This window comes from Neopsephotus bourkii, unplaced genomic scaffold, assembly GCF_033783945.1.
Source record: "Neopsephotus bourkii isolate Nb327-2 ecotype Australia unplaced genomic scaffold, CSIRO-AGI_Nbou_v1 NB_1820, whole genome shotgun sequence".
NCBI classification, from domain to species: domain Eukaryota; kingdom Metazoa; phylum Chordata; class Aves; order Psittaciformes; family Psittacidae; genus Neopsephotus; species Neopsephotus bourkii.
This window is the reverse complement of record NW_026902293.1, coordinates 12,633,170-12,645,583: the sequence shown is the minus strand read 5'-3', so window position 1 is coordinate 12,645,583 and position 12,414 is coordinate 12,633,170. Positions and strand designations below refer to the sequence as shown.

The window sequence follows — 12,414 nt, the reverse complement described above, 5'->3', positions numbered from 1 at the left end:
ACTGAACATATAATACTGTAGGCTGCAGCCTGGTTTATGAGAAGTAAGTTTCACTGGCATGCAAAGCTGCATCAAGTCTGTCTAGAACAAGTGGTCTTAGTTTTCTTGCTTTATAGAATATGAATGTTTTTGAATAGCACATACCTTTTTAGTACTATAGAAATTATGAATGTTAAGTGGTACTCCTCCAACTAAATTTATGTTTACCAGTTTGGTTTGCATGCAGGTGGGAGTGCCTTGGCTCTTATTACATTACTGTGTATAATTGAAGGATTTGTTGGGTTGGTGTTTTGGTTTTTTTTGTGTGTTACAAGCTCATATTTGATTTCTGTACAAACACTTTTCATTATAGCTATTTAAGTTGATGAAAATTAATAAAAATTACAGGAATTATTTGTTCAGATAAGTGAGAAATTTAAGTGATGCTTTCATTGATATTTTGATTATGTGTGCAGTGGTGAAATCTCAGGGTTATTCTTCCACCATGGGAATTTAGATAAACTATTCAGTAGCTGTGCTGGTGTAGTTTTGGCTGTTAACCATTTCTGTGAAGTTGCTAGAGACAGCTGTCATAAAATTCTGGTCTCCAAGGGCTAGCCCACTTTATTACAGAGTGGTTGAGGTTGGAAGAGACCTCTTCAGATCCTCTAGTCCAGCCCTTCTCGTTGAGTAAGGTCAGCTGCTGCAGCTTGCCCAGGACCATGACCAGTCAGGTTTGAATATTCTGCAGAGAATTCACAACTTCTCTGTGCAGCCAGCTTCAGTGTTTGATCACTGCCACAGTAAAAATGTGATTTCTGTGCTCAGATTGAATTTCCTGGGTCTTAATTTGTGCCCATTGTCTCCTGTCCTGTCAGTAGCCACCACTGAGAAGTCTGGGTCTCTCTTGTTCATTCCCTCCCATTGATAAGATCACCTTGAACCTTTTCTTCTCCAGACTGAAGAGTTCCAGTTCACTCCTGTTTATCACATGAAAGATGCTTAAGCCCCTTAATTATCTTTGTTTATGATACTTGAATCCTGAGACCTGAGGTCCTGGTGGACAACAAGATGGAGCTTAGTCAGGTCCCCCCCTGACTGCATCTCAACACTCGCAGGTGCAACCTGTCAGGTCCCATGGATTTAAGTATGTCCAGTTTGTTTTGTCCCCAACACTGAGGGTAAGTTTGTCTTCCCCTTCCTTGTCTTTCCCTCTGGTTGCAGAGGTCTGGGATTCCTGAAGGCTAGTCTTAACAATGAAGACAGGCAAAGATGGCATCGAGTACCTTAACCTTTTTGGTGTGATTTGTCACAAGTTCACTCACTCAGTTTCAAAGCAGGTCTATGGTTTCACTGGTCTTCCTTTTGTTAATTATGTACTTGTAGAATCCTTTCTTGTTTCTTCGCACGTGCCTTGCCAAGTTCAGCTCCAGGTTGACCTTCACTTTCTTAACCCTATCCCTGTAAGATCAGACAGCAGCCCTGTACTCCTACTGGGTCACCTCTGCATGCTTCCACCACCAGTACACTGGCTTTTTACATCTGAGTTGAGTTAGGAGTTCCTTGCTAATTCTTACAGGCCTCCTGCAGCCTTTGCTTGACTTCCTGCTTGTTGATCTAGACCTTTATTGAGCTTGATGCTTGAACAGCAGCTAGCTTTCCTGGACAGCTGTTCTCTCCAAGGTATTTTTTCATGGTTTCTTCCAGGCAGATTTGTGAAGAGATTAAAGTCTGCTCACCTGAAATCATGGTTGTCCTGGTTTTTCCCCACTCCTGCCTGTTAAGGATCCTGAACTACTACATATCAGAAATATGTGTACATATCCCTTGCCTTTTTCTTTCCCCGAACAATGTGCAAGTACAGGACAAGCACTGTTCTTCACGTACATATTCATGGGGTTCATTTTTAAAGGTATCGCAAAAATTGCTTGTTTTGCCTTACTGTTATCATTAAAAGAATTGCAAAATATGGATATCTTCATTTTAGTTTGTGTCTATTCTATTAATCCATTTTTTTTTGGCATCATACCTTTGGTAACTGTTTCCACAGGTCCTTTGCCAGCCATCTGTGTTTCATGGTCCACTGAAGAAGGAAACAAAGCTCTTTTCCAGCTGTCCTAGTTCTGTTACTCTTTCAGGACTTTTAGGGAAAATTGGTCCCACCTGGGTATTAGAATTGTACAGACTCCAGGTGTTCAGCTCTTCAAGGAGCAAGATTACAGACAATTTCCTGGTAGCTCATCTTCAGCTTTGGTTCACCTTTCTGCTATTACGGCATCCTTCAGAATATACTGATGTTTTCTTACTCTGTTTTTAACAGTGACTTCCTTTCCTTGGGCAGCTGATACGCAGATTGCAGCTAGAGATTAGTTTTTACAAAAGGCTTTGTTCAGTTCTGGTATAGAAAGTTTCCAACATCTGTGGATTTTTTTTTTATTTTTTATTTTTGTTATTCTGTGAATAGGGAAACTTGCATGTGGATAAAATCTAAAAGTAGAAGCAATATAATTTAATTGTATTTTTAACGAAATAATGGTTACCTTTCATTTAGGCCACCAGCAACTTTAATAGTTTTACAAAATACACTAGAAGTTGCTTAATTGGCTTGGATGAAACCGGATGACTGCTTAACCAGACTGATTGCTAAAGCAATCACTAAAAATGATGGACAGATTGCATGCCACGTGCTTGGCTCTACTAGATGTGAATAAAGATGTGGTTTAACTGATGGTTGGTCTTCAGTGCCTGGCAACAAAGATAAATTTGCTATCTGAGTCAGTAAAATAAATTAGAACTCAGTGCAAAAAAAAAAAAATTTTTTTGTACTGAAAAAACCTGCATTTTTTTGAATTCTGTAATTACAGGAAAACTTAACATTTTCAAGAGGTTGGTAAATCTGCTTCAGTTAAAACAAAGAATAGTAACTTCTTGATAGCTCATTTTAAAACTTTAGGAAAATGGTGTCTTAACAACATTGTTCTTAATTGAGCTCATATAAAATGTTTGTGTTCAGAGGACTCTGTGAATTAGTGGTTAGTTGCATGTAACGTTAAGCCAAGAAAGCCTCCTGCATGGGTCTTACTTAGTGAGAATGTGTAAATTATTAAATCAGAATTGCCATTACTGGTGGTAGATAGGCTGTTTCCAGTAATAGATCAGCAGGCTCTGTGCCAAAACTTCTTTCACTTCCTGCATTCGGGGGATGCTGCATTACACGTTGGCTCTTCACATTAAGTTCTAGGATTGCTCACCAGTCAAATTTGTCAGGGTGTGCTACATAGATGTGTCATGCTTAGCAGGGTAACACAACATACTTGTCATGGTTGAGTCGTTACTGTTGTTGGCATTTAATTTCAAAATGATTTTGTATTGGTCTTCTGACTAATGGTTTCATATTAGTAACAGGTGTTTGGTACAGAGCTGGAAAACTTTGTCTTTATCTTGAGAGGATCATGCACTTTATCCTAATACTCCTAGCATCTCTGGAATAATTAAATGCTTTAAAATTGACTTCTGAGTCATGTGAAAGCAAAGCTTATATGAGGGGAAAAGGGGAGCAGGGAGTTCAGCTGATGTTCCATATAGGTGGAATATTACAAAGGTTCAGAATTAGGGAAGGCACGTGAATGGCAAGAGGCTTCTTTCTAAAGTTTCTCTTATGTAAATTATTTGTGTTGCAGTTCAGCATAGTAAATTCATTGTTCAAAACAAATCACCATTGTTTTATTGATGACAGAACTTTTTTTTTCAAGTTTATATAGCTCTTTATAATAATACAAAGAAAAGCAGGTACAATTCTGTTACAGGTTGATATTTCTCAAGGAAAAATAATACAGTCCACTGAAGTTAAAAGGAAGATGTTCTTAAATTTGTCTTTTAGGCTTTCTGTGAAACTCTGGAGGAAACAAATTACCGTCTACAAAAAGAACTGCTTGAGAAACAAAGGGAGGTTGAGTCACTGAAGAAATTGTTACATGAAAAGCAACTTCATATAGATGCTGTTGAAAGAAGAATTAGGTATGTAGAAATGTCATGGGTTTTAGGAGTTTCTTTCCATTAAGATATTTTCTCTGTATAGTCACAAGCATGAGCTTTAACTGTATTCTCGGAAACAGTTTTCCCTACATAACCACACACAAAGCACTATTTTCAGTAGGCTCTTTCTCATATGCTGGCTAAATAGCTGTTGTTTAGTACAAATGAGAAGCTGTTGTCCCCTCTTTTCCCTGTAAAAGTAGTTACCTTCCCTGTGTGATGACAAAGTTATCACTTAATGCTGGCTTAAATAGTGGAATAGTCAATAAAAATGAAATAACTTGCATTTGGCTAAAGCACCACAATAGGAAATTCTGTGTGACTAAAATAAGAAGGCATGAGTAGCAAGAGAAGATTTCCCTGAAGACAGACACCTTGAAAGCTTCCCAGGCGCTTAAAATTATTGAAAGTCAGCCAAGTAGTGTCTGCAGTCTTGATGGAAAATAACTGTGAATTTTAGTTGTAAAAGTTACAGGTAAATCCATGATCCTTGTTTAAGAACTTCTGTTTGTCTGATGGCAATTTCACACAAAATAAAAAGATCTCTTTTTGGCCTCACTGAAGTGGAATTTTGATCTGATGGCCCAAAAGAATTAAGGATCTTCTGCCTGTATGTTCTTAAGGAAAGGTATCTAAAATGTATATGAGGTAGGAGAGGACAGTCAAACAAGGCATCAGATTTGTAGTCCTTTACATATGCTGGATGTGGCCCAAACATAGGCTAGTAATCATGTTAGAGAATACTGTTGAGGTATTACTTAAAATGTATGCATTAAAGTGAAACTATAGAAACAGTAGTAGTTAGAGTAAATTTAAAAGGGGGCGAAATATGGTAGTGTCATTTTCAAAACAAAATTGTTCATAAGCTTTTCTTTCCAGTTTGAATGACAGCTTTCAGCACTAAATAAATGCATGTTGTCCACAAAGAGCAATACTTTGGAAACAAATTTATTTTATATATGTATATGTTTATATATATATATATTTTTTTTTTTTTTTTAAGTTTTGCACACCCCTATTTCTGTTTGTAGCGAGGCAAGTCAGGCTGCCAACGTGTGTTGCAGTTAAGAAAAAGTTTTCTTGAGCATAGAATCACAGAATGGGTTGGATTGGAGGAGACCTTACAGTTCATCTAGATCCAGGCCCCCTGCCATAGACAAGAACGTCTTCCACTAGACCAGGTTCTTCAAAGCCCCATCCAATCTGGACTTGAACACTTCCAGGGATGGAGCATCCACAACTTCCCGTTGATTATTAATGGGAAAATGTACTACTCTGAAATTTAGTATGTGAATCTATAAAGTTACAATGAGAAACTTAGGAAATTGTTTAAGAAATCTTTTTGCCAAACTGGCTTTCTTCCTTCTGACTGTGTTTTGGCTATAATCCTTCTGCCATTTAGGCAACGTGTGTGGTTTAGATCATCTCATCTGCTTGCAATTTCTTATCTAAAGTCATAATCACTCCTGTGGGACTTGAATTTTGTAAAGCTGCTAAATTGTGTTCCCACCAGAGGATTTAATTTAGTTTAGGAATAAGCAACTGGAGCAAATAAACTGTTTAGATAGCTATCCAGTGGAAGCCCTGCACCCTGTAGTAATAAAAGAAATGAGACATGTAGGAGTGACATTGGTATGTTCCCAGAAACTGCAAAGTTTAAAATTAACCAAACAGCTTTTCAGTGATGAATGTTTGCAGTAAGGATTGGTGGTACTCTCTTCTTATTTGTTGTAGGGATTTATCTTTAGGAAAAATGACTCGTCAAATGTCAGGAGAAGGAAGTGAGTGCAGTGGTGAGGTGGAGTCTTCTGCAGTAGAAGCAGACCAGGGGACCCTGGGTGAGGAGAGCTGGTAAATACTATTATTTTATTTATATTTCTTTTTTCTTAAAGTATGTTTTTAAATGCTTGCTCTTGCATGAATCATGCACAGCTGAGGTATTCAGCATTTTAATGCATCTCTCTGATGCATAAAGGCCTTCAGGATAGACAATTTTAGATCTGGAGTAAGTGATAAGTTGAACAAGCTTTATAAATGTTACGTGGATTGACAGCATAAAATTACTATGGAGAATCATGTTAGTTTCCGTTTGACAAAGCTTATTATTGATCTGTTGTTGCAGCTCAGATAAAGAGAACCATGATGCATGCTGGAGTGGCTCTTTGCCTGAAAATTCTGTACCAGAAATTGAAGTTGCTGAAGTAGCATATACTGCTGATGAAGAAGAATAGATCAGTAGCAGCTGCTGGTACCTGGGAAAGCTTCACGTTTGGGACATACTCTTTGGGTAGGGTATAGAGTAGCTGTGAGGAATTTACAGCAAAGAGCAAGAATGCACATATTGAATGTTTACATAAATTTTACAAAATTATTAACATAAGAAATATACCGATTGCTGCTTTGATTTCAGTTTTTATCTAGCCTTTATATGTTTAATATATTAAAGTCTAATAAGGGCTAAAATCAGCTGAAGTTTAGATAGTGTACATACACAATTTGGCTGACTTCCCTACCAGGGTGACAAAAGCTTCACCTTGAATTGCCAGCCATCTAGCATGTCATCTGTTGCCACCGATGTGACACACTTGATGTGTTCATCTGTTCGATATTTGTGTTTTTGTATTCTTATAGCCATAAATTAATGTTTGTTGACGTAAAAACAGACTCATCTTTTGTTTAATAAGAGTGTAGAATATGTTGGTTTTAAATTCTAAAGTTGAAAGATATTTCTCTGGAAATTTTAATCCAATGCAATAGGAACCCTGACAGTACCAAGAGAAGAGTACTTACGTAATGGGATTGTACTTGGACATCTTAAGAAGCCTGGTCATTTTTGCTGAAGGAATTAATACGAGACCCCCAAAACACTGTGTATTTTCATCCCAAGAGAGCATGCTGTAATACTTTTTGTTTGGTAATGCTGCTTTGAAAATCTGGGATACCTTTGCTATATACCCATGTAATAATAAAACTGGTGAGTTTGCCTTTTACTTGGAACACTACCTCTTACCATCTTGTTAATGCATTCATGTTTGTTTAAAAATATTCCAGATTATATGGAGGTTATTGAAAGACTTGTAAAGAAGCCATATTTTTTTCCTGCACAGTTCATAACTAGATTGAATCTAGTTGCAATGTATTTTTGTTTCAATATATTGTACACATGGGGATAATCCTACATGTGTTCTATAGCCTATTTTTCAAAATGTATTAAGACAGGAGATGCACTTTATAATTAAAACTCCATTGTGCCAAGTTCAGTTGGCTAATCGGTTGAGAAAGGGGAGTTGCAGGGAGAGGATTATGTAGTGCCTTTTTGTATTTTACTTGTTCATTACTGCAGAATTTTGTTACAGTGCTCTGGGTCAGTTCTGTGGAACCTTTGATACAGCTTGTTTCTGTTCTTCACTTATTTACTGAAAGTGCCTTGTTTTATTCTGCTTTTTCAATAGGAAGAATGCTGTTTTGTTTTAATCTGGTTTTTTTCACCTTATACCACCCACATTGCTGTTTAATGTTGTCAATATGCAGTGTCTTTGTGCTGGAGTTTCCAAAGGGAGCTTTGTACTTCAGGCTGCACATACAATGACCTTTATGCAGAACTGTATAAACCTTCCTGGTGAAATAAAGCTATGGATAAAACACCTGTCTTCTTTTTTCCATTATAGGAAAAAACGTTCAATGCCTTGTCTAGTAAAGGATTAAAATACTATTAGAGACATTTTTACCTCAGTGATTTCCTACAGTTACTCTTTGGTCTACATTCTGTTTGTACCAAAAATGTCTGCATGAAAAAGAATGCGAATGCTGTAATGACACCAGAAAACTTGCTGTACTTGAAGATTAAAAAGGAACTGATCTTTTTTAATATTCTGCATGAATCCTCACAGATGTCAAGTGAACTCAATAAAGTTTTGACACCTTATTGAGAATTCATGAATCTTTTTGTCAAAAATCACTTACATACTTGAAGATTGAACTGTATATGTTTAAATAGCATTAGGAGGGAAGGTGAAACTGCAGAACATAAAGCCAGGTTGGACGGGCATTTGGGCAACCTGCTCTAGTGGAAGCTGTCCCTGCCCATGGCATTGGGTTGGAACAGGATGATCTTAAGGTACTTTCCAATCCAAACCATTCTATGATTCCATAAATGTTTTTAAAACATTGAAAAGGTGCTTGGGTCGTACATGCTAGGCATTTCTAGAGTAATTCAGGTAAATCTGTAAGCCTAGTCACTAAAGAAAGTAATATAACTTACACCTCACTCATGAGAGAACAAAGGAATGGAAATTTTGTTGTGTCTTTAAGGTTTATAAGATGTTTTGCTGATCTAGAATACTTAATAACGTGAACAGACATTTATGTTTTAGGGGGATCTTGATTTTTAATGAAACAGAGCTGAAAAAATGTGCATTTGTTCACCAGCCATCTGGTATCACTTGGAGTATGTCACTGGTTAACATGGTTTTCCCACCCCAAAAAAAGACACGCACAAGTTGAGCACTCTGATTAAGGGGCGTTCATCCCATATTGGTTGTTTTTTTTTCTGGTGCACTTGCTCCCATTCTCGCACTATTTTCCAACCACTTCCTTCTCATTTCACTCACTGCTGCAGTTTTAGTTCAGAAGCAGCCAACTTTCAATTATTTCATTCATGAGAATGTGACAGTGCAGTTCTGTGCTCCTCACAAGGAGCAGAGGAGGATTCACACTGGAACTGTAGCAGAGTGAGCTGATTACAAGAATTGCACTTTGTTCTTTTCTATTGTAGCTAAATCATTCCAAAGGTAATTGTTTTAATAGTGCAGCCACTGATTTACAATGTTGGTTTTCCCTGTAGTGTTAGATTTTAATACATTGTATCAATCTTAACCTTACTGGTTTAAATTTTTTAATACATCTTAATAATCTGGCAGGACTTTTTTCTCCTCCAAAGCACTTGCAGTCTGCCCACGCCACTTCTCAGCATTTCATATGTATGCCCCTAAATTAATTAAAATGCTGACTAGTATTGACTCAAGAATGAGCCTTGATAAAACTCCCACTTCATACCTTTCCCACTAAAACAGCCACTGGTTTCTGTGAGTACAACAATCCCATTGAACCAGCTCAAGGAAGGGAGCAAATCCACTGATTCACCAAACTGCACTTGACAGCTGTAGGAGAGAACAGCCTACACTGGGCTTCCAGTAGACTATTGTCCTCATCTCCTTGTGTTAAGCAACAAAGAGATGCAATGGGACTGTTGCAATGGTCATAGTTGCAGGGAAAAGGGACATGGAAAGCTGCTGCCCTAGGCTCTGTCTGACCTAAATCGTTTTCACTCTCTGCCTCTGAGTAGACCATGAAGTACTTTGATATTTTGCTCTGTGGTTTCTATTCCTTTGATGAAATGTAGCTCTGAAGCAATAGCAATTATACTGCCAGAAAGTTTCATTTCTAGTAGAGCTGATAACAAATGCAACTTTCTGAAGGAAGTCTTAGGTGGCTTTGTTTGGTTTGGGTTTTTTTTTTCTACACTACAGCTGGCTCTAATACACAGTTCTGGAGGAGGAATTCTGAAGAGTCCCAAGTTGCTGCTGCTGCAATCATTTCTCTTAAGAAATGTCAGGTAACAGGTAAGTAGTTCAAGATCAGGAATTACCAAGGAAGGGAAGAATCTTGTAGGAAGCACTCCCTCTACAGAATACCAGGTCTAGGGGTCTTTCTTCTGATCATTCCTTTCTACATTTCGGCTAAACCTTTGTCCCAGAGATCAGTGCATTCAGATTGCCAGAGAGAGCAAACATTCACAGCTACACATGTACTTTTCCTGTGAGGAAAAGGACTTGCTTGAAGGGATGCTGGGTAACTGAACTGCATCCTCACATCCATTGTTTTTTTTAACTTTGAACTTGGAGAACTGATAGTGCAGCTGTATCCAAAGCACGTCTCTCTTCAACAGTCTGTGTTCAGGATGAGCAGTCTCCATGTACTGATCAGGGGAGTCCTTCGTCTACATTTTTATTTCCCACCTTTATCGCATTTTAAATGCACAGGATCCCAACCTCCTAGCTGAAGGAGAAGATGACGGAGTGGGAAAGGCAGATGAGAGAGAGGGACTTGCCTTGTCCGTACTTTACACTTGAGGATTTTTTCCCCTTCGAAAGTGAAAATTCAGTCAATCATTTGCTCACCAGAATCGCTTCTCCACTAAATGTTGGTTTCTGTGTTGTGAGTGGTTTAGGTTCTGTGTTAACCTCAACCCATTCAGAAACCGCTTTCTAAGGTTTCATCTTTCACAGCACTAATGCTCCTGTGCAGTCCTTCCTCGTGCTAACCTTTATCCTCACCTTGTTTCAAAGGGCAACCTTTTGTATTGTCTGTCTCAGGTTGTGTGTTGCAAGGAAAACAACTGAGCTAAGGCCTTTGTTACAGGTTTCCAATCTTCTTTCAAAGTTTGACTTCTATTTCTGATGCAACTGTGTTCTTATCTTGTAATAGATATAAATGACAATCATCATCCCCCTTTAGAGTAACAGTGACTGTTTGCCATCTATATCCCACTGTTTATAGATTGTTGTGCAGTTGTTTATCTTAGGTGTTATACTGGTATAGGAAATGTTTCTCTTGAAATTTCTCCTTGGGTTGGTGAAGTCAGAACTGTTCTGATGGTTCTTCCAGAGTCAGGAAAAGGCTGTCACTAGATGTGTCCAAGCATAACTGCATACATCGCATATGGAGCATATTTTTATTCTGGTGGGCACATTTTAAAGCCTGAAACTGCATTTTTTTATCAGCATCATAAAGTGATACTCAAATTGAAGGATCCTGTTTAACAAGGGCCAGTCAGGGTTACATTTTGGCTGCCCAGAGCACAGGATGTACACAGGCAAGGTGTTTCTAAAAGACAAGTGTTTCTCACTGTTACAGCGAGGTAAGGGGAAGGCTGAAGGAAACACAAATGGCCAAAATCACCAAGTCCTCAAATATAACTCTGTTTAGCTGGATACATCAAAAAGCCTAATGTGTAGGTCATTCTTACTTAACCGATAATGGACAATGTTAGCATGAAGTCTTTCTGCAACAGAACAGCACCTGATGGTAAAATTATAATACAGGAAAGCTTATGATGCTCTAGCTCAGCTGGTGAAGCTGCTCTCTTCTTATACCTTTAACCTCTAACCAACAGACAGAAAGTAGTCTGCAATGCATGTCTCATGTGTGACACAGATCCTCACTGCTTCCTGACCCTGTTCCTGTGGCTTGTGCCTTTTCTATCTCATTAAGGTATCACAGCACCCAGCCTAGGCTGGAGTTCTGGTATGGCCTGTAAAGATTCCAAGCTGCAAGCAGTGGCTCTGGAGAAAGAGGAAACTTGGAAGTGGGAGTGGAAGCCTTGAGTATTAATTTAGCTCTCAAAAGTGCTGTCACTGCTGGCCAGAGCAGAACGCTTTGGCTTCAGGAGACAGGAACATGCATCACCAGAGACGAGATCACCTCCCACAGTGCAGAAACCACCAGCATGGGGTCTCCTGCCAGAGGGTGGTGTTGCTCATCTGATTAGAGCACTGCCCTTACAAATGGGATTCTGGGCTCAACTCCCAGCGCTGGCTGAGACTCATCTGTCTTGAGGGAAGTTAGCAGGTTCTGCAGGGCCCTTTGTTAAGCATATAGGAGTAGTACTCCAACCTATGTTTTCATGGGTTTCAACACAATCTTCACGGAGACCTTTCTCCTTTTTACCCCGTTTAAGCTCTTTACCTTAAATGCTTGCTGATCTATACTCAGCACTTCCATGACTTGAGGATCATCGAGGTGCTCTCCAAATAATGAGTTTATCCCCACTTTTTCCCTGAGAGATGTGTGTTGTATTTCCTTCTGCTTTGCAAATATGTAAAATGAGGAAGAAAGCAATTACGTGATTCAACCTAATTGCACAGTAAGTCAGTTGGTGTAGCCCTAGTGTTCCTGCTGACCCTGTAGACTTGTCAGCAGGTTAAAATTAGATGATTCACTGACTCAGTGAGGCTGCTGTCTGTGTATTACAGGAACTGTGTCTTGGGATATCTCGCCTGGGTTTCAAGGAGGTCTGAGTATCTTTGCTCATAGATTATTAGCTTCTAGATTTCATAATATTCCTATCTTCTACCAGTTCAAACTGAAAACACTAGGACACTTGCACTGATGGGATGGAGAAACAAGCCTGTGCTCTCTGAACCCCCTGTGGATTAATGCTTTTCATCTAGAAGAAACCACAGCTGCCAGAGCTGTTTCATGGAAATGTTGAGGATGGTTACAAAATGCTGCTCATTTGTTAATGTGGATTTGTAAAGCATTGCTTATCTGGCAAGTGCCTACTGGGAGGAGATTGCACACTGACCTTTCAAGACCTCATTACTGGTTTACATGATAGAT

The 12,414-nt window shown here is 38.8% G+C and overlaps 1 protein-coding gene across 3 annotated transcripts in view; it reads left to right on the top strand.

Annotated features, from left to right (window-relative positions):
- SNX16 (sorting nexin 16) overlaps nucleotides 1–7,939 on the top strand; it is a 28,876-nt gene extending 20,937 nt beyond the window's left edge. For all 3 annotated transcript variants that reach the window (XM_061343007.1, XM_061343005.1, XM_061343006.1), the window contains 3 exons: nucleotides 3,860–3,996; nucleotides 5,749–5,865; nucleotides 6,137–7,939. In XM_061343007.1, coding sequence (XP_061198991.1) covers nucleotides 3,860–3,996; nucleotides 5,749–5,865; nucleotides 6,137–6,245 — 363 coding nt within the window. In that variant the 3' untranslated portion in view covers nucleotides 6,246–7,939. The remainder of the gene's footprint in view (nucleotides 1–3,859; nucleotides 3,997–5,748; nucleotides 5,866–6,136) is intronic.
- Nucleotides 7,940–12,414: the final 4,475 nt, after the last annotated feature.